Raw genomic sequence first — 21,670 nt, 5'->3', positions numbered from 1 at the left:
ATTAATCAGATCTCTCGTCGACGATGAAAGAATTGGCGAGTTGATTGTATATAAGCGGAGGCCTTGTTTGACAAGCTATCACAGTTCAGATTCAGTCGAGCTGATCAGAGCAACCGAAGCAACAAGATGTTCTCCCGCTACTTTTTGACCTTCTTGCTGGTCGCCCTAGTGGCAGGCGTCGCCAGTGCTAGCGCCGATAACCAAGTGTCCGAAGTCGAATTCGACGAAGCCAAGTACGAACTGGAAGTCCGATCCAAAATCGTAAGTTTCTAATTTTTTCACTTTTTTTCATTTTTGTTAACTGACCTATATTTACTATAACTGTATAGGGCGACAAAGTCCTGAAGATCCTCAAGAGCTTCTTCAAGCACGCCACCGAGGACTGTCTCAAATCCGCCGTCAACAAGTGCAAGAAGCATTGGTACAATCCCTCCAAAGTTATTCAGTGCGCTGTGAGTACCTATTTTTTGTTAAAATCCGAATAATTAAAGAGTTGAATCTATAATCGTTCATATATTAATCAATAATTTCTAATTTGAATGTGCAGAAGGACTTCTTCAGCATCGAGAACGTAGGATGCCTGATCGGTGCTCAAGCTGACAATGAGTCTACAGAACTCGACCTCGAATTCGACGACGCCCAGTTCGAAGAGCTTGAGATGGAAGTCCGCGTCAACATTGTAAGTTGAAACGTATTTTCTCATTTTATGCTTAAATTTTAGAGAGCGAAGTGATCGTATAATATTCATTCCAAATTATTATTTTTTAGGGCAAGAAAATCCTGAAGATCCTGAAGAAATTCTTCAAGCACGCTACTGAGGACTGCCTTAAAGCCGCCATCAAGAAGTGCAAGAAGCACTGGTACAACCCCGCTAAAGTGATCAAGTGCGCTGTGAGTATACTAACCTAATTATTTGAGTTCAAGCACACCACGATAAAAATCGATAGTTTTCCTTGTTACTAAATATATATATTTTTTTGTGACTTTACAGAAGGACTTCTTCAGCATTGAGAACGCAGCATGCCTAATTGGCGCCTAAGCTTTTTTATACAATACCTGGAACACCCATTATAAATGTATGACTGAATTCAGAGGCCAAAATATACATCGGAGCACATTTCTACACATACAGAATTATTCATCAGAATTCACTACAAGAACGATGTAAATAGCTGCATATTATTATTAAATGTTGCCATTATGTAATATATGTATCATTCAGATTTTTTAAATAAATAACACAAATGTACATATACTATTTATGTTGTTTCATTATTATTCAAAATAATAACCTTTTAATTGGAATACCAATTTTAATGCGTTATAAATTTATAATTAAAATAACGTAAACATGCTTACCACGTATTTTTATCAATAAACTTGTCTACACATATGAAAATCACTTTTTTCTCGCGTCAAAGTGTCACTCCCCACACAAAAAGGAATATTTAAAATTTGTATAATTAACACTTTAATATGATATTAAACGCTGTACCGCACGAGAACGAAAAATAATTTGAAAAACAAAAAATCGAAGGCAGCTTCTGAATTCCAGAATCTCTCAACTCCATTAAAATTCCATCATTGGATAAATCCAATAACACGTTTGAATGGAGCCACTTGATTCTATCGCCTCTTTCCAGTCATTGTATAACCGATAACTGAATTATCCGAGTTCTGCGAATTTTATAAATCCATTATTCGCGCGCAGTAAAAAAGTGATTCGCAATATTGTTTCGTGCGGCGTATCGAATCTCATCCGAATTCGAATTCGCCGACGCTCAATTATTCAGAATCAGTAATTCTGATGTTCCCGCTCAGGCGAATATCTTTGGCATTATTTTATCAGACGAGTAATTCGGTTTAAGCGCCAGAAACAATTCGTCGATCTCTCACTATCCACAGCTGATGGCCGTACCGTACTGACACCCGAATATCGCAAAATTGATTGAATAGAATGTCGAACAGCATTAGTGTCTTTCTACTGGCAGTGGTTTTCAAATATTGAGAATGTTCGTTCTCAATTTGTCAATTCAAATTAAAAATTCTCAAAGATACTGGTTTGCCCAAAATCAAGGCAAAAATCGAACAAAGACACGCCGCGAGTCGAAAATTTCAAATTCCGCGAACGCTCCAACCCCCACCAAGTGTCGAGCGTCTTCTCTTGCATTTAAAAAGCCCGTCTCCACGCTATAACCCCATCCCCCCGCCCAAAGCCGAGTCGAAATTCCTCCGCTAATTCGCTGGCAGTCCTCGCCTAATTGCGAGCGAGAATCGACAACAATCATCCCGCGTCTCCCTCCTCCGCTCGCCCCCGCGAGGCCAAGATGGCGAATTCGCGTACCCAAGGGTTCGCCTCGGCTCGATCATTGGAAGGCATCGAGCCAATGGTTGCGCGGCCCCGCCTCCGCGAGTCAGCGCCGCTGCAGCGAGTTGTGTGTTTTACTGGCGCAGCCAGTCAGTCGGCCGACGACTTGGCCCTGCTGCGGTCGTGTCTCCCCGTATTCTCATATGTGCTCGTTCAGTGTTGGGCTCTTTTATTGCATCGTACCGACGGACTATCTGCTCTCGCGTTGCACTGCTCCGGCCCTTTGTGTGTGTGAACGGATCATTATATCTTGTGGTTAAGTGGTTCGGTACGCTGAGGTATACTATTTTCACGCAGTCGAAGAGGATTTTCTACCGAGAAAGCATGAGAACCTGACGAAAATTAGTAATCGTTGCTCCGTACCGACATATTATCTGCTCGACACGATGAAAGAGATGGACACGGTGGTGGAGGAGACGGACCTGGACGTGGGTTCCGCGAACGAGGAGATGGAGACGATCGACCTGAAGATTCGCTCGAACCCGAAGCCCTTCACGATCGAGAGTCTCATAGGGAACAGCAAGGGCCAGAACAATGCGCAGGACAACACCAAGGAGAACTTCGAGGACCGCGAGGAGGCCAATCGGCAGAGGGAGTTTCTCTATCAGCAGCACTGCCTTGCGACGGCCACCGGTGCCCTGCCAGGTAGGTTTATACATGAAAATTATCGTAAGAGACGATCGCGTCCGCTAAATTCACTCCAATAAAAACAAAAACCTCCCCAGGATTCGCGATGCCGCTGAGCCTGTACAGCGCCTGGTTGCAGCCCATGCGAATGTACGGCGGCAACTCGGGTCTGGCCAACGGACCCTCCTGCCTGCCGGCATCGCACCTGGCGAGTTACCCGTCCAGCCAGCCCCATCAGCAGAGCCAACTGGGTCTGGGCCACCTCCAGGGGGCTGCCTACCCCGGCCACAGGGTCGCGACGGCTGCCGCGGCCGCGAGATTACTGCACCACGCGGCGGCCAACTTCACGGACGACAGCGAGGACGAGGGAAGCATGTCGCCCGCCTCGGTTCACGATCTGTCCAAGTCGCAGCACGGTAAGCGTCAATCTCTGATTCAGCGGCGGCTACGTCGGATCGAAGTTTAAAATTCCCGGTTAGCACTGACTCTCTGCGAATAAGGAAAAGAAAACCATCGCGCGGCTCTCCGAATGAATGGATACGCGACGCATTCAGCGTATAGGTGTGATTTCACTGGCTCGATGCGTCACTTCATTAATGGCTCTCTCTCTCATGCTCGCGGTAATTTATTCCGTGTCTTTCAGCTCTCCCGGAGTTGTTTCTCTTTTTTATTATAGGCACACACACGCGCGCAACGGTATCGTCGCGTTTCGCAGATAGTCGAACTCGTTAGATTTTCGGTACGCCTCACGGAGAACAGTAAAGTGCGTCGTGTATGAGTCACCCGCGGGTTTACGAGCTGGCTGAACCCGTTCGGCCGCTTTCGAGCGCTCAGACACAATGACTCTATTAAATCGAGAAAACCGTCGCCGAATTCTCGAGAAAAGTCGCGCTTCCGACGCGTGGGTGATGATACACGCGACACATTGTTGTAATAGGAGGAAATAGAAAGGCACGCGTCGATTGTAATTCGGTGCGTGTGTATAACGTAAATATATATATATATATATATATATATATATATATATATATATATATATATATACTTCTGGTGATTAGCGCAGCGTCACCGCGCGCACTGGCCTTTTATTGTATTTAGCATACAAAAGACGTTACAACCAGCAGTAGTAGTCTTGCACCATTACACAGCGCTCGCGCGATATTAGAATGTCATAAATTAGTCTCTCCGGAAATATTATTCACAAAGACGCCTTTGCGCAACTCGCGTATCACGCCCAAACGACCCGTTTAATTATACAGATAACACAATGCGGTACAATAACGCAGCGATCGGTCCTTCGATTTTCACCCTAGTGTCTCCGAAAGCTTATGCAAATTGATTTTCGAAAATAATTCCGCAGCGGAGAGAGAAGAATCCTGAGGGGAATCCCTAATGCAGGAGATGATCTGTGTGTCGGCGGGTCCTTTGGTTGCCACATCGGACTTTCCTATATAAGGCGAGTCGCGCGACTCTCGCAACGCATGATCGATCGACATTAGCAATCATTAGCGTGTGTTAGAGGCGTCAGAAGTATGCGCGACGACGCTATACCCCCTTTTCTTCTCGCGCGATGTACATGAGCCGCTGATTTATTATTCGCGGAGGAGAAAAAGCAACGCTCGTCGCGCCGATCGAAGCGCTTCTGTATTCTTCTAATTGATCGCTGTCGCGTCGTGCCGGCGTTGGGGAAATCCGCTATAAAAATAATCGCACATGCGCGAGTCATTTCTTTGTAACGCGTATTACACTACGCACACGCGTTATATATAGTTAACTGCTCATTATATTATAACGACACACGAAATAACGATACACAGCTATACGAGCCGACACAGCGAGGCAGGTAGTTATAGCGAGTTATATTCGACTGACCTAAACTCGCAGCTCAATTTCGCAAGCTATATAATTGCCGGCAAATTATCGAGGATTCAGTAGAGCGTCCGCGCGGCTCTATAGGTGCGTCTAATTTTACCTCCGAGCTATTCCCGACCGAGCACATCGCAAACTGCGGCGTCTACATACAAAGCGATACGTTTAATTACAAAACGAGAGACGACGGAAAAATGCGCGAGCCGAAATGCTGCAGCGATCACGTATGGCTATAGGCGCAGCACTCGCGTGCGTATTGATGCGTCGACTATCTGTATGCGCGACGAGAGAGCTTCTGGGAATCTATAACGCCGAGAGTCGCTTATGACATACCTGTCTCGCTCGTCAGCGAAGCTTATACTGGTATATACCCCCCTCGTTTCTATGGTGCAGCGATTCGACGCTCGCTTTTGTTGTCGCGCGAGCTATTTTTGAGCCGATCGCGTGCGCGTATAGAGCTGTTTTTGATTATTTATAGACTGCTTCGGCATCATACAAATATATCCTCGAGAAGTGTTGCGCGATATGATATAAAGGAACGGCCACTGCACGCGTTAAAATTAGACCGGTCATAGAGCTGTAAACGACTTATCGCATCGATTTTCGCGGAGACGATCGCATACTGCAATCTTTCGACTTCCGGCAAAGCGACTCTTACGCGATAATGGACTGCGGCTGCAGATGGGATACGGTGTGTATGTATATACATATATGCGTATGCATAATAGAAACGTCGGCGCCGCACGTCTCGTCGAGCGAGTTATATTCTCAAATACGGGTCATCGATTCCCTATAGCAACGTATCCGTCTATCCGAGCTCGCGCGAGGAAGGTTCTTAATTCGAGCCCGGCTGCATTAAAGATAGCAATTAGAAGTTCCATGATTCATGAGGCTTTGCGCACGGGGTGGAAAAACCAGTCAGATTTTGTATACCAGCGGATAGTATATACTTCCTATCCGGATATGGGGAATTAGGCCGCGCGAGGAAATCGTTTATTACCGCGGCTCACACCCGCGACGAAGAAGAGAAAACAAGTGGGATCGATGCGTTGCAGAGCCGATTGATATACTCCGTAACGAGGGATCGCGAGCTAATTGATAATTTCGAGACGGTATTGCATAATTGATCGGCTGTCGATGCTGAATGAATGGCTCGCTTTCACGTATTTATCGCGATGCTATAATTGCATTCGATATTTCTTTGAAATCAAAGCTCCCCGCGGAAATCGATACGGCTAATAATTAATCTCCGTCGCGCTGCTGCTGCTGCTGCTGTGTATTGTCTTGGTGGAATAATCGCATTTTTGCATGTATCGACGCTTTTCTGTAATGAAAGCGACTCGCGGGTGCGAAGTGTCCACAAACCTACAGGTAATCGGCGCCGAGTCGCCGTCTAGAGGCCGCGAGAGAGACAAAGAAACCGCAAACACGCCTTAGAAATATTGACATGTCAAAAGGCTTGGGACGAGCGCGCGAGAGCGATTGACCTTATTTCCACACTAAGCGCAATTTTCATGCATAAATATGCGCGACTCTTATATACTCCTCCTCCCTGAACAGGCCATATTAAACTTATCAACCTATAGACTCAGAGGCGCAATTATAAGTGCTATACGTAAAGTGCAACTTTTTATCGTTGTTAGAACGACGGCCAACTTTGTGCTCGTGTCGCTCGCGCCTGAAAGATTCACGAGCCTATCCGCTTTGTGTCTTCTCTCGCTCGTATATACTTATGTCCCCGCGGTACTTTGTAACAAAGACGGGGGCTCGAGTCGGCTTTTATTAATATCCGGTTGAAATCTGGCCTAACATTGCCGCGACGGGCTATTTTCGCGGCTTACGCTATTCTTTGCTTATACATCTGAAATCGGCGGGTCTTTCGAAAAAGAAGAATAGCCGCGAATCTCAATCACAGTCACGCGCGATCCACTTGTCGCAGTTGCTAAACTTCCGTCAAACCTTTATTCTCCTCTGCATAATTAATCGCAGAACCGGTATAGCTCTACATCGCGGACTATCGCGCGCGACGCGTCGGGAGAAGAGACAAAGGAAGCGATGACGTGTATTCGCGAAGGGTACAATGACCAATCTAGAAAAGAGTCGCGTCTCTGATGTATACTACGCGTTGTAGATCGATTCGCGCCTTTATATATACCGCTCGCGCGAGATACGGCAGTGTAAAGACGCGACGAGGGTAGGGAGAGAGATTTCTCTGCGGTTTAAGATACTTCCGGGAGAATCGAAATTTTTTAAATATAAATCAGACGACATGGACGTGCGGAGGGACACTTAACTTACTGCTTCGTTCGTCTCTTTCTCGGAGCCGCATTAAAATATTACTCCGTGATGTTTGGGGCGGTGATAATTGCAGCCGACTGTGTGTAGGGAAGTTTTCGCGGTATATAGACTCGCGACAGTAGGTGCAGACAATAGTGCGGGCAACTTTTTCTCTTTGTCCCTCGTTCGCTTCGTCGATTTCGGCTATACACAGCATTGTTTTATCGAGCTGATATATAGGCACATAATCGTCGATTGACATGATATGCGCGCACGCGACTTTTTCTGCCGAAAAACCAAAGGAAGTGGCATTCGACTCGTTTCCCTAAAAGACTCACGTCCCGCCGCATTACGCGTCGTTAAAAGTCCGCTCCACACCTCGGATGATTCCTTCCTCGCTTGATGCATAATCCAGGCGGTGGGCCAAAAAATGAAAAATGAATCGAGGAAAAAGAGTAAGAGAATGTGCAGGCGCCACCTCCGATTCCGCATTCACGCGACGCGCTTCGCGTCTCTGATTTTGCTCGTTTTTTGGGATTCGCAGGAGGCTCGGAGAGCGGACGGGACAACAGCGACGACGAGGCGGCCGGAGGCAGTGGCGCGACGCCGTCGGCTGGGGAGACGGGAGGAGGCTCGAACGGGCAGAATTCGTCGTCCGGTGGCGGGGCTGGTAGCAAGGCACGCAGACGCAGGACCGCTTTCACCAGCGAACAGCTGCTCGAGCTTGAGAGGGAGTTTCACGCGAAGAAGTATCTCAGTCTCACTGAGAGGTCGCATATTGCTCATGCGCTCAAGCTCTCCGAAGTTCAGGTTGGTTTTGATGCCTTCGTACATTATATTTAATTTTTCTTGAATCTTGAATCTGCAATGCATTATGCACATACTGCGGCAGGCTATATATATATATATATATATATATATATATATATATATATATATATATATATATCAACTGTATGCGCTGTTGTCAAGCTTCGTGCTACTTCACCAGAATCGACGAACGGGTGTTCGGCCTTGTTCATTACAAATTGACGATGAAACCACTTCTTTTTGTTCAAATTACGCAGTTACTGGCTGATAGTAATCTGTCTTGTGAGAAATTCGTGAATTCAGGAGCGCCATGAAATTCGCATCTAGTACAATTTGAATCATAATCTCAAAATATTTCAAAATAAACACTTTAAAAAACCCGTTGGTCAATTTCAAATAGAATCTAAACTGATTTCACCTGCAAACACCAATATAATCGATTGGGCCTCATAAGTGTGTACGTGCAAAACGCGATGCAGGGCAAGCATGGGGCGCGATATTGTTTATTGCCATGTTTACAACAACAGCTTCAGCCACGTGCTAATTTCTTATAACAAACAGGCATTATCGCTATACCCGAAATGATCTGTCTAATTTGTCGACGCTTCAAATAGGAGAATAATATATCTTCTGGAAATATATAATTATTAGTTTTTGCGCGTCTCAATTCGTTAGTGTTATAAAATTGATATAAAAACGTATATGTGTGTAGGGATAGTATAAGCATTCTGCGAATACGGTTCATCCAGCGATGATAAGAAATACGCTATACTGCCGCTATTACATGCTATTCTACTCTAAATAAGACATGGTAATTATTCTATTTGTTATCTGTTTGGCTAACCTCAAAAAGTGAAAATTGAGAAAATATGATTATAATAAGGGATGTATTATGTTATGTTATATTGTCGCTTAATTTTAATGAATGTGCATAATTACGTACGTACGGATAGCTATAGAACGATATCAATACGATAAAGAAGCAATTTTAGGCTTTTGCCGTCATTGTCTAACTCTCCGTGCCTCTGGAAGGTAAAAATAGGTGGCGCACAGACACTTTGCCATATCCTTCATAACAATATGCAGGTCGAGTCTAGATACAGTAGTGTGCCACCCATGCCTTTATTGCCTCGATTCAAGTTAATTTTGTCTACATTTTTTTTTTTTGGCAAAAAATCTTGTACTGGTACCCTTGTAGCAGTATAGTTAAATCGACTATTCGCATTAACTATCCTGTATAACTACTTCACCGTGCCACTTATTTATCATACTTTATTTAACTTTAAATGCAAAATACTTTGTTCAATTGAAATCAAATTTGGTTATATACCTTTACCACTGTGTATTATTTCATGATTTATTGGGAGGGCTGAAAACCTATAGTATCGGTAGTGAATATTGATCACAGCTGTGGCCCGATCGAGGAATAGCTAAATCTGTAACACTTAAACATTGTAACAAACTACCTATTACATATTGGAAGACACTGCACTATTCCTCAACAAAAGAACTTAATTTTCACCATCTCATAGATTTTTTAGATAAAAAGATTTCATTCCTTTGAGCTCCTTAGCTTAAATTCGCACAAAACGCTACAGTGTACGCACTAGATGAAAACTCGATGGTACCGCACAACTAGAGACTCGTGAGATTCTTCTCCTGGCGAACTTCGACTTTACCCAAGAGAAGATCATCAATATATTCTTCCCACATCGACGAGGATCAGCTATCCTCTCGGTAGGGGCAATACTGACGATCCCGATAATAAGATGTTTATCGGCATGATAAATAGTTGATTACTCCCACTTATCGATTGTGGCACTCGGTGCAATATTTTGAGCATTTTTTTGCTGTCCGTAGAATTCGTGAAGTGAACGAGTGGTTATTTTGGGCTAAAATTTTGGGCGGATACTTTGATCACTTGTAGTTCTGGTATAAATGCAGAAATTTCGATTTCAATTTTTAGAAAATGTTTGGCCATGAATACACTCGTTTTTTTTTTGCTTATTTCCGTTTATTATGCCACCTTTTTGTTTATAAAACATTTTCCACTCATTCAAATAAAATCCCTGCACTCATACCAAAAGTACAGATAGGCTGCTGGCTATCTAAAATGGTCGCTGTTTTCGCGTTTTTGTTACGCATTTTTTGCATCTTATTTGTAACAAAACTAAATATTAAGTGTTTTGTGTACCATTTGTTTATAAATTATAGCATTTTTTATAAAGATTGCAAAGTTGTATTAAGAAATAAAAACTACAGTTATTATACCGATTAGGATACGTTAACGCTGCTTGTGGGGTAGAAAAGTTACAAAAGCTTATTTGTAAGGTTCACAATTTTTTATTTAAATAAATAGCTGCATGGTAACTTATAAGTAATATCGAGTACAATAGTGAGATTACAAGATTTGTATGTATAACTATCGACTGATATGTTTTCGCTTATGCTGAATATGTTTTCTGCCTATAGCTAGGTGTACATGAGGTAGGTGATGATTTAACGATTCAGCTTAAGCACCAACCAGACATCCCACGTTCTCAATGCTGAAGAAGTCCTTCTGCAAAATTAAAAAAAAAATCCAGTCAAACGATTGTAAAACCCTATGATAAAATTCAATTATTTCATTCAAATGGGGGAGAAAGACACTTACAGCGCACTGAATAACTTTGGAGGGGTTGTACCAGTGCTTCTTGCACTTGTCGACGGCGGATTTGAGACAGTCCTCGGTGGCGTGCTTGAAGAAGCTCTTGAGGATCTTCAGGACTTTGTTTCCCTAATATATTGCGATGCGAAGACATTATAATTTAGGCAGGCTAGTTTCAACATATGAAAACTAAACAAATATTTTTAAACTTACGATTTTGGAGCGAACTTCGATTTCAAGTTCAGCGTACTCGGCTTCATCGAATTCGAGGTCGAATTTTCTAGACTCATTGTCAGCTTGAGCACCGATCAGGCATCCTACGTTTTCGATGCTGAAGAAGTCCTTCTGCACATTCAAATTAGAAATTATTGATTAATAAATGAACGATTATAGATTCAACTCTTTAATTATTCGGATTTTCACAAAAAAGAGGTACTCACAGCGCACTGAATGACTTTGGAGGGGTTGTACCAGTGCTTCTTGCACTTGTCGACGGCGGATTTGAGACAGTCTTCGGTGGCGTGCTTGAAGAAGCTCTTGAGGATCTTCAGGACTTTGTCGCCCTAAAATATTGCAATAGGAAGACGTTATAATTTAGACAGGCTAGTTTCATCATTTCAAAACTAAGCAAATATTTCTAAACTTACGATTTTAGAGCGAACTTCGATTTCAAGTTCAGCGTACTCGGCTTCATCGTATTCGAGCTCGAATTCCACGGGTTCGTATTCCGCTTGAGCACCGACCAGGCATCCTATGTTCTCGATACTGAAGAAGTCCTTCTGCAATTTCAGTAAACATTCCTCGGTTTAAAAATTATCTTTCGCCTTAATTACTCTACTCGCAAAAAAATACTCACGGCGCACTGAATAACTTTGGAGGGATTGTACCAGTGCTTCTTGCACTTGTTGACGGCGGATTTGAGACAGTCCTCGGTGGCGTGCTTGAAGAAGCTCTTGAGGATCTTCAGGACTTTGTCGCCCTATACAGTTATAGTAAATATAGGTCAGTTAACAAAAATGAAAAAAAGTGAAAAAATTAGAAACTTACGATTTTGGAGCGGACTTCCAGTTCGTACTTGGCTTCGTCGAATTCGGCTTCGGACACTTGGTTATCGGCGCTAGCACTGGCGACGGCTGCCACCAGGGCGACCAGCAAGAAGGTCAAAAAGTAGCGGGAGAACATTTTGTTGCTTCGTCTATTCCAAATCTGAACTGCGATGCTCCAACAGCCTCTACCTTCGCTTATATAGGATTATCAATCGGCTTATCAGCCGAACCGATCGTCCGAGGTCGATATCGCGCGCCTCGGCGTACTTACCCGCATTGAGTACCGCTTTTCCCGATAAAGCCGTGCGAGCGTTCGGGAATCACACCCACACATTCCTCTCATGAAGCACAACATGCGTCTCCGTGAGTACTTTCCTCCAAATAACAACAAAACTTTCCTTGTTTGTCCGCAGGTGAAGATCTGGTTCCAGAATCGACGAGCCAAGTGGAAGCGCGTCAAAGCGGGCCTGACCAGCGGCGGCGCGGGTAACCCCGCGGCCAGACACAGTGGCGGTGGTTCCTCCGCTGGAGGTCACCAGTCCAACGGCGGCGGACCGAGAATCGTCGTCCCTATACCGGTGCACGTGAGCCGACTGGCCGTTCGGTCGCATCACCATCACCTGGAGAAGTGTCCCCAGCCGGCTCATGGGACCAGCGGACCCGGTGGCGGACTGAATCTCACCACAACGGGACTCACTGCCAGAATACCGAGTTCGCCTCTGCCCAGCGGAGCCGCCTTGACCTTGGGCTCACCCGGGGGACTGAGGGCCTTCAGCGCGCCGAGACCGTCCAGTGCCGCGAGTGGAGTCGCCAGCAGGTAGCCGCGGGAGTAAGAGTCTGTGATGGATGCGTGTTGAGGGTATCGCTGCTCTCTGTGAGATACTCGTCTGACTGATGTGCAAAGGCTGTCTCTCTAAGATCACTTTGAAAGCGAATGTTTGCTACGTTCCGTTCAATCGCTTCGCAAATCGACTAAATTATTCAAGTGCCCCATCGCCGTTTCACGGCCCTCAATTAATCCCGGTAATAATATTCGCGAGTCGAGTCCTCGGGCTAAATTGATCGACCGAATATACGTACGTCCCGTACTTTGCAAGCCACCCATAGAGAGAGATTCGTCGCGATGCAGCGTATACAGCCGCAAATCGCGGGAATAATCGCGATTTCAAATGGATTAATGGACAAATCTTGTACACCTATCCCGCTGAGACTCGAGGACGAGGGGGGCACGAGATGGGGAGTCGGAGAGACACAAAGGGTGAATTATGAATACATATTCCAACCGCACCCACGACTCTCTCTCTCTCTCTCTCTCTCACTTCGCTGGCGTGCGCGGGTCTGTATCTACGTGTATATAGCATAGGGTGCGCGAGTGTATATTATATTGCAACGCAGTTTAGTCATACGTAGCGCTGATCTTGAGCAGCGGCCGCTGACGCGAGGAGATCGATTTCAGTGTGTATCAGTGTGAGCACTTTGTATTGTTGAGGTAGTTCCTCCGTGACGATTTTTTTCTAAATTTTAGGCGAAACATTTATAAATAACGGCCAATATAAATACCTACGTACGTTCGGCTATCGGATCCCGAGACTTCGATACTATTTGCAAGCTAAATCAATTTGCGAGGTTCGTTTTTATATATAGCAGCCGCTCGAGCGTCTTTAAAAATACACCAAGCGCGACTCGTTTTGGCGATTATCGATTCACCCGGAGCTTTTTGAATTAAGGCGAACACATGTTTAATTAGCCGTTATATTATGACATATATTTTTACACCGGTTTATATTCGCGGTTTCCCTGGAATTTCTTTTTCAAGCGCATCTTCAATTCGGCCGTTTAAACATTCATCCGAGCTTTTTGTAAAGTCTGCGCTCGGCGCAATCAATGAAAATTGGTTAATTGAGGACGTAAAAGCTTGATTCGCACGCGCGCAGCTTACACACTTTGCATAATTAACGGCGAGCGTTGAATTTTTAACGGCGGCTTATGAATGTGCCATTAAACCTACAGCCCGCTGAGAGAAGCGACTTGATTATTCATGAATAATAAGAAGAACAACAACGATGAAACGGAACTACCTTAACGTGTCGCATCATAAGCTTTGTAAATATATTGCATATAAATATGAGAAAAAGTTCACAGGCCGAATCTCGGGCGTACACGTATAGAACACTGAAAAACTGCATATTGTAAATAAAAGTTATTGCATAAAGACGAATTGTAAATATGACGTTGCGCACGTGTACAATGTATCCCGCCAAATATATGTAATAAGTACGAATAGCATAATATATAATTATTATAACAACAATCTATACGATCGACACGTCACACTCGCTGGTATTTTTTTACGATTATCATGTTTCGTACGATTACAATAAATTCTCGTGTACATAATATACAGTATTATAAATATTATAAATGCGTGTGTATACATGTATACATAGGGGCGAAAAATCGAGGAGACGTGCGTGCGAGCTGAGAAAGAGAGAGCTCCTCGGATGTGTAAAGCCGCGAGACTGCGGTCTCGTGTAAATAGATGTATAGTCCACACACACACACACGCACACACATACACACATACACACGGACACACATAAATGATATGCGAAAATAAATATAATCATACACCAAGCGTATGCATGTAAACTCTACTGCGATAATCACGAATTACACGTGTACACGCGAAGAATAATTAAAGGGCCGATTCGAATATATATGATTCACCGAAATAACGCGGCGGCGTTGACCGGTATGTGTACGAAAGGCGCAATAAAGAAAAACATGTTACATATACAGCAGAATGCAGTATCGAACTTATTTCCTCTGTACACATAGATATGTGTATATCATCATCGTATCCGCGCTCTGTGATCTATATAAGCGAGCTGATAACTGGGTCAGCGCTTTCTTGATTTACACAAGCGGGCGTTATTCGATTCTTAACGATTTTCTTCTCGTTTTAGAGCATCAATATATAATGTAAGAATGTAACGGATATTACATGCATATTATGGATCGTACAATTCTGCGCAACTGGATTAGAGTTTTCCATAAAATAACGCTTATAAACTCCTGCATCTTTAAACGGCCGATGCAAATGTCGTCGCACACAGCAGAGAGAAAGAATCGATACAACACACAGTCCATCTCCCTACGGTCTCTACACGAGAGGTAAGTATACATCACACCTTTACACTGTCCTCTCTCTCTCTCTATCTCTCTCTCTCTGTCTCTCTCTCTCTATCTCTCTCTCTCTCTCTCTGTCTCTCTCTCTATCTCTCTCTCTCTCTCTCTCTCTCTCTCTCTCTCTCTCTCTCTCTCTCTCTTTCTCTGTCTCTTTTCCCGATTCACGCCTCTGCGCGCACAGTCGAACCCTCCGCAAACACTCCACGGAGAGCCGAACGAGCAAACAGATCCCTCTCCTCCTGCACGATTCATCGCGAGCCAAAAGGAAGAAGATCTATAGCCCGACAAAAGGCGTGTGATCTCCGCATGCGACAATAGCTTCTATTTTGACAATTTGTCGAGCCGCGCGCAGCTTGTCTCTCATTGTGCATAGATCAGTGACTTTCTACCTTCGAGAGTCGGCCCCAGTGGGGATCGGGTTCTCTTTCTGGGTACACACCGTCGCATCGGGCGTGTAATATCGACACGCGGATTTCGAGAAAGGGAAGCCGGAAAAAAGAGCAGCGCGGCTCTCTTTCTCTCCCTGACATAAGGCCGCGCGCGCGCACCTCGTGGGCGTGACTCACATATGGTATGAACTCGCTCTCGGTTTAACTGCTTTTTAGGCTTTGTGCTCCCGATATGCCTGATGCGTCGTGTGATGTATCGGCGACTGCGAGAGACCTAAGTGAGCGCTTTGGATGCATGGGGATGCTGCTGTGATTGCCGGAATGGAGATGGAGATCGATGCCTTGAGGCTAATTGGGGTAAACGCTCTGGGCTCGAGGCCGAACAGATTTTCTTCATTCGGTTGATCACGCTTCATTACGAAGAGGAATCACATAAAATTAAAAGAAAAATTTTCAGCAATAATATTCAAATTACTTTACGAGCATAACCAGTAAAAGTAAAAAAAGCGCATCCCCCCAACAACCGTCTACGCACGTTTCATTCGCGCAACTGTGTTCGGTCGCGCATAATGCACCCCTCTCAATAACAATAATTATTACAATCGACGTGGGCATTATACTCCGCTAATTCGGAGGCGTTTTCTCGCGACAGCTGCGACGCCGTAATTCGGTGGGCATGATGTGCCCGTATAGCGCACGTACAGCGCGCGGGGACCGCCCTTTGTGCGCAATTACGCGACTGGGCCCGCTCTCGATTGTAAACAATTGGTCGACCGCGAATAAGTCGCTTATTTTTTTTAACGTAATTTTTTTCTGCGGTTTTCCCGGCAAAATATATATTACGTTGAATTTTTTAATGCCCCTGCGTATATGATTCGCTTAAACCCGCGGAATAATGATTCTATCGAACTCGGTGTTTTTTCAGTTCATCGAGTTAGAGGCAATTGAACATTCATCAAATCACATCGATTCACTTTCAATAATAGCACGAAATAAAAATTCAGCGAATAATTTAACCGAGAGAAAAAATCCAAAAGCTCGGGATGACTGAATAAATAAACGATCACAGAGCTTTCTGGATGCATCGAACGACGCTTGCAGAAGAGGCCTTAGTCGCTGCGAACATCAGCGGAGAACATAACGTAGTGTACTGTTGGACATATTATATTCTACGAGGGCACACGCGTAGCTGCTGTGTATCATCGATCAGCCGAGGTTAATGTCTGTTAGCAGTTGTAAAGACCCGGAATGGGCTCATTTGAATATTCTAAACAGAGACTGCCACTACTGTGTAACAACTGCTGTACACACCAGTGATTTCCAGAGGCTCGCGCTGCTATATAATTGAATCTGAAAAATAATGGCGAACTTTGCCCTATACGTCTGCTGCTAGTCGCGCAGAGGTAGCTTGGAAAAGTTTTTCTTTGCTAACTAGGAGGAGAGAGTTATAAATAAACTATGAGACGCGCACTTTGTTTCGCGTTACGGAACACGCTATATATTATAAACAGGTATGAAGTTGAAAAAACCTTTTCATCGAGTCATATCACTGAAAAAACTGTTGGATTTCTGTTAGTTTATAGTTTTATTTTGTATAGTGAGAAAATCCCCAAGAGCAGATGTGCCAGCGAGCACCACCTTATATGGTCATAAGCACCTCGGAGACGCAGCAATTGTTTTACGATAGCAAGCAGAAGTGCACTTCGAAATTGCGCGTCCGATGGTGCATCCATCAGGTAGACGGGATAGCAATTAAAACGGTCAGTCCGCTGCGCATTTCTCCCCTTATATATACCAGAGTACCTGGACATCAGCATCCTTCTCTCCTCGATCAGCTAAATATTTATTTTAAACATCCGACGAATACGCAAGAGAAAAAATCAACCCGAACCTGTTGGACAATTTTCGCTGGAGAGTATCATTAATACCCTCTCTCTCTCACACACACGCGCACACGCACGTAGCCACATGGGACATGACAAAAGTGTCCGCGGGACGACACAATGGCCATAAGTGCATTACGGTTAATAGCAAGCAACGCGCGGCGGCCGAGTCCGCGCTACGGCGGTCGTTTAGCGCGCGATCAACTCACGCGCGCGCGCGGCGGCAGTTACCGTTCGCGCGCGACGCGGATAAATCATCCGCGCTCCAGCCACGCCTCCGTATATATATATATATATATATATATATATATATATATATATATATATATATATAGAAGACACAGAGACGAAATTTCGACCCTCGGCTCCTCGTCGTCGTATAATCTCGTCGCCGCGGGGAGGGCGGGGATGTATACTACGTAAGTTCCCGGGCTACGTTATACCACTGCGCGCTGCCGAGGACGAGAAATAATAAAAAGGAGCGAGCTTTGTGTCTCCGAGATGATTGTCGCGCCTGGGCTGCTGCTGCTGCTGATGCCGATGCTTTGCGGATGGAGCGAAATTGTTTTGTGATTTTTTTGGTCAATTTAATTTGATTTTTATAGTAATGAAATGTAGAGCCACGATAAACAAAAGAACATTTTTTGCGGTAGATTTCTGGTATCTATTTTTTGAAACACCTACAATAATCTTATACAGAAGCAAGCCACGTGAACTATTAACATCGATTTACCAGCATATTTTAACGTCTTCACGTCACCGAGAACGACGTAAATATCAAAATATATTTCAATTATATGAGGATCATAATCATCAACAAAAATGCATTGGTGTAGGTAAAATGTGTCGATATTATAATATCATACGGTTCATCAAATAAGTAAATTATCTGATTTTTTATAACTTCTTTTCTGCTCCAGCGAATCAGTGTAAATCATTTCTTGAAAAGTTCAGTAAAGTCGTTTCGCCTGTGAGCCGACAGATTCAATCGTCGACTCTATAAACGATCGAGGCCAATTAAAGTGTCGGCAGCGCGCAAGCGATGCTAACGAAATCAGCGCCCTTATATAACCAGACGTGAAAGAGAAAAGCTCCCGTTCGATTTTCATCGCGCGATGTCTCGATACACACTACACTCCGCAGCATCGTTCGCTTTAACGTTTCGCGGTTAATCAGATATATCAATTTTAACTCGATTGCTCCGTCTATACTCCAACACATCCTGCAAATTTCCATCGGTTCCAGACGTATATTCCGGCGTTTATGATATCATTCGAATCTTTCGCGTAATAAAGCTTCGTTACACCGCAAGCGCCGAGACGATGTATATAATAGCTCTTCGGTTCCGCGGAATAATCGATAGCCGTAGAATTATACAATGCTTCTAGCGGATGTGTCATTCGAGCCGCGACTTATCGACAAAATTCTCGCAGCCGGCTGCTGTTAATTAATTTTCATCGCTTTAATTCCACACTGCGAATACTCGATTTCGTGAATGGCGTCGTCGCGTACATTATATTCGATCGCTATAGTCTGAGTTATTAACGCGGGAGAGGGATGTCGAACGAAATTTAAAAGCGCAAAGGTATATCAGGCATTTCGCGCTAATTCTGCACCGCAGCCGAGCTGAGCGAATGTACACGAATCGTGAACGATTCGCAGCGTTGATTCGCGAAACAAAATCAGCGGCTAAAATTATCCTCCGCTATCGCGATACAAAGCTAATCGCGCACCAAAGCTACTTCCGCAGTGCGTGCAGAGTCTCTGGGCCCATTATACGCGCGACGACAGATTACACGAGAGTCGGAAAGCCGCAGAGACCGCAGAGAGAGAGAGAGAGAGAGAGAGAGAGAGAGAGAGAGAGAGAGAGAGAGAGAGAAGCTCGGTTTCCTGCGGCGGCGCGTGTCGTCGGACAAAAGTCGCCCGTGCGCACAATGGGCCGAGGCTGCAGCGACGTCGGAAAAGTTTCGAGAGCCGTCTATACCGCGGGGGAAAAGAGATCGTCCATTTGTCATCGATGATTTGCGGTCGTTCCACCGGACAATGTATAGCGCGCGCTGCGCACGTATATTATATGTGTACACACCCTTGGGTCGAGTTGGAAAAGCAAAGGATATATTGTGCGCGCGATGACGACGCCGACGAGCTCGAGAGGACGGTATAGCTTTCCTCTCTCCGTGTCCGTGTTTTGTGTGTACACAACTATACGCGATTTTCTATACGGACGGAGGAGTGGACGCGCATCGGGCGTGATTATTGTGCAGCACCGGGTGCACGACATATTTTATGCAGCGCGCGCGCGCCGCCGCCGGCTTCCTTTTACGATCGAGGAATGCGATTTTTCGTTATTCCGAGAAACGCGCTCTTATATGCGCGCACCTGTCCTTTGTGAGTATACGTCGCTTTGCGGCTACTGTTGTGTTCCCCGAACGATCGATCGCATTTATTTATGTAGATCGAGAGCTGAAATAATAAGGAAGAAACGCGTCGTATATCCGCGTCGTAATCCGGGAGGATGCAACAGTCAAAACAAATCCTGCGCTAATCTCTGGGTATACGTTGACGTGTACGTATACACTATAGCGACGCTTATAGATCGCGCGAACGCGTGCCTGCCGAGGACGACTAGGAGGCTCGCGCACCCCTCGCGCGGCGCTAATTCCCGTCGTTCCGGGAGCACTTACTTCGGATTCTTTCCCACAGTATATAGTTAGGCTCCTGCACGTAATTTGGCTTCGAAGTGGCCGTGAAATCGCGCCTCGAGAGAGCGGGACTAATCGACGCGCGGCCAACTGCTGCTCTTTTTTCGCTGGATTAGGTATTGTCGTGCGCTATCGTCCCTCGTGTGCAAGGGGTTGCTTTTTGACTCTTGGCCGCCGACTTTATTCGGGACGAGATCAGAGAGAAAGTGCGAAGCTGTGTTTTTTTTTTCATGTGAATTGTGTATTTGTTTCTATAAATATATATATATATGCGGAGGCGACTTGTAACGCGTTGGATATAAACACGACAATGATCTTACGAGTACAGCGTGTAAAATGAATTTATTCGCGGCAAAGTGTTTTCAAATTTAGGAGATCCGAGTGCCGACTTGCGTCAGCTCGAAACAAAGCTGCGAAATATAAGTCCATTAAGACGTAAAAGCGGATACGAGTAGAGCGATTGTCCATATAAATAAAGCGCTTGATTCAATTTACTCTAAACGTTGATAATATAATACGAAACATACTCGTTCGCGCGCCCAATAATAGCGCGCTCCTGCATATTTTAAGTGATATATTGCACACAATTTAACAGCGTTAATGCACGTGGGTATACAATGCATAATTGAAGCCGTAAAAAGCTGGTTGACACGCTATAAGGCTTTTAGATCGATAAACGCAATCGACAATCAGCAAGATCCTAATAATAACAATTTTATTGCAATATATCTATATAGTGTGCGGATGTCCTAATCATACTGATGGAAAACGGCCCTGTATAATCGCGCGGCTTATCAAATTGATTATTAAATTATTACCCGGTCGCGGGTATTCTGGAAGTGCAAATAGGATGTACATGAAGCTTTTCCTCTGCTCTCGAGCTTCGATTTAATCGTCTATACTCGCGCGGGAAATCCATTATATGATGTTGGCGACGACGACGGTGGTATTCTTAGCCATTTTAATCCGAGCTTATATCGTCGCTCCCTACGAAGAGTAGCAGTTTTCAAATTTCCCGTCGTAAGTAGCACAGCTCATTTGACGCACGCTAGACTAGCAGAACTCAAAATTTGAACAACCAATTTCTATAAAAATATCCCGATTTTTGCGAAACTGTCCCTAATGGACAATTTTAAATATTCACAATTTACAACTTTTTACCGAATTTAAAATTGTTTTCACAAATACAATCATTTTTTACCAACATTTTTTTAAATTATTCACTTTTTTTAGAAACCTTCTAAAATTTCCGAAACCTTTTTAAACTCTGAGGTTTGTCTGTCTTTGTCCAAGGTTTTCATAAACTTAACCAACCAAATAACCTAATAAAAACGTAAAATACTCACATTTTAAGTAATATAAAGTCGCGAGTTGTGCTAGTATTCGTTTGAAAATTCGAACTGTGCTAAATTCTTACGGAGCAACGAGATTATCAAGTCTTATCATCAATGAGAGCTCTAAATCTTGAGAAACAATGTTTTATGCATGAAAAACTTTGATACGCGAAAAAAGCTTGATTCTGCGCGGTAATTTAATATAAATAAAAAAATTAGTATAACGCATAGTCATAGGAATATTACACAATTGTATAAGCGTACTGCTGAACTAAAGTGACAACAATAATACATTACTTTTTGCTATGCGTTAGACTGAATACGCGGGTATCAGTACAAGACTTTTGGCCGAAGAAGACGTCGCTGTGCTTCCAACCTGGGCAACGCATATATGCTATGCGCGTAATATGGAAAAGTGTAATTAAGATTAGGTTGTGGACTAGGTCGACGCGATTCTTACGACAATAAAACTAAATATACACCCCTTAATTGTTCCTCAATTTTTAATTACCATGTAATATGTCTTTTT

General features: G+C 44.2%; 3 protein-coding genes across 3 annotated transcripts; 2 read left to right on the top strand and 1 right to left on the bottom strand.

The window, feature by feature from the left end:
- Positions 1 to 64: 64 nt before the first annotated feature.
- LOC107981189 lies at positions 65 to 1,258 on the top strand. Its single transcript, XM_016986178.2, has 5 exons — positions 65 to 261; positions 330 to 452; positions 548 to 679; positions 769 to 891; positions 992 to 1,258. Exons 1-5 carry the CDS (start codon positions 127 to 129, stop codon positions 1,037 to 1,039), a joined length of 561 nt encoding a protein of 186 aa, XP_016841667.1. The 5' UTR covers positions 65 to 126; the 3' UTR covers positions 1,040 to 1,258.
- A 1,007-nt stretch (positions 1,259 to 2,265) lies between these two features.
- On the top strand, positions 2,266 to 14,445 carry LOC100118230 (homeobox protein Hox-B6a). The gene is made up of 4 exons (XM_016986362.2): positions 2,266 to 3,013; positions 3,094 to 3,411; positions 7,686 to 7,951; positions 12,058 to 14,445. The coding sequence occupies exons 1-4, from the start codon at positions 2,755 to 2,757 to the stop codon at positions 12,463 to 12,465; spliced, it is 1,251 nt and encodes a 416-aa protein (XP_016841851.1). The 5' UTR covers positions 2,266 to 2,754; the 3' UTR covers positions 12,466 to 14,445.
- On the bottom strand, positions 10,275 to 11,820 carry LOC107981201. The gene is made up of 7 exons (XM_016986363.3): positions 11,646 to 11,820; positions 11,455 to 11,577; positions 11,246 to 11,377; positions 11,039 to 11,161; positions 10,812 to 10,943; positions 10,605 to 10,727; positions 10,275 to 10,511 (listed from the first exon to the last, which is right to left on the bottom strand). Exons 1-7 carry the CDS (start codon positions 11,778 to 11,780, stop codon positions 10,464 to 10,466), a joined length of 816 nt encoding a protein of 271 aa, XP_016841852.1. The 5' UTR covers positions 11,781 to 11,820; the 3' UTR covers positions 10,275 to 10,463.
- Positions 14,446 to 21,670: the final 7,225 nt, after the last annotated feature.

This window comes from Nasonia vitripennis, chromosome 5 (genome assembly GCF_009193385.2).
Source record: "Nasonia vitripennis strain AsymCx chromosome 5, Nvit_psr_1.1, whole genome shotgun sequence".
Classification (NCBI taxonomy): domain Eukaryota; kingdom Metazoa; phylum Arthropoda; class Insecta; order Hymenoptera; family Pteromalidae; genus Nasonia; species Nasonia vitripennis.
The sequence above is the reverse complement of the archived record's forward strand: the minus strand, read 5'-3'. Positions and strand labels throughout refer to the sequence as shown.

Bases quoted from the DNA above. Each gene is read 5' to 3' on its own strand.
- LOC107981201 (XM_016986363.3), bottom strand. From the start codon at position 11,780: ATGTTCTCCCGCTACTTTTTGACCTTCTTGCTGGTCGCCCTGGTGGCA. The intron at 10,944-11,038 runs GTGAGTACCTCT...TTGAATGTGCAG, and splicing joins CCAAAGTCATTCAGTGCGCT to AAGGACTTCTTCAGCATCGA. The intron at 10,728-10,811 runs GTAAGTTTAAAA...GCAATATATTAG, and splicing joins TCGAAGTTCGCTCCAAAATC to GGAAACAAAGTCCTGAAGAT.
- LOC100118230 (XM_016986362.2), top strand. From the start codon at position 2,755: ATGAAAGAGATGGACACGGTGGTGGAGGAGACGGACCTGGACGTGGGT. The intron at 3,014-3,093 runs GTAGGTTTATAC...AAACCTCCCCAG, and splicing joins GGCCACCGGTGCCCTGCCAG to GATTCGCGATGCCGCTGAGC. The intron at 3,412-7,685 runs GTAAGCGTCAAT...TGGGATTCGCAG, and splicing joins TCTGTCCAAGTCGCAGCACG to GAGGCTCGGAGAGCGGACGG.
- LOC107981189 (XM_016986178.2), top strand. From the start codon at position 127: ATGTTCTCCCGCTACTTTTTGACCTTCTTGCTGGTCGCCCTAGTGGCA. The intron at 262-329 runs GTAAGTTTCTAA...ATAACTGTATAG, and splicing joins TGGAAGTCCGATCCAAAATC to GGCGACAAAGTCCTGAAGAT. The intron at 680-768 runs GTAAGTTGAAAC...ATTATTTTTTAG, and splicing joins TGGAAGTCCGCGTCAACATT to GGCAAGAAAATCCTGAAGAT.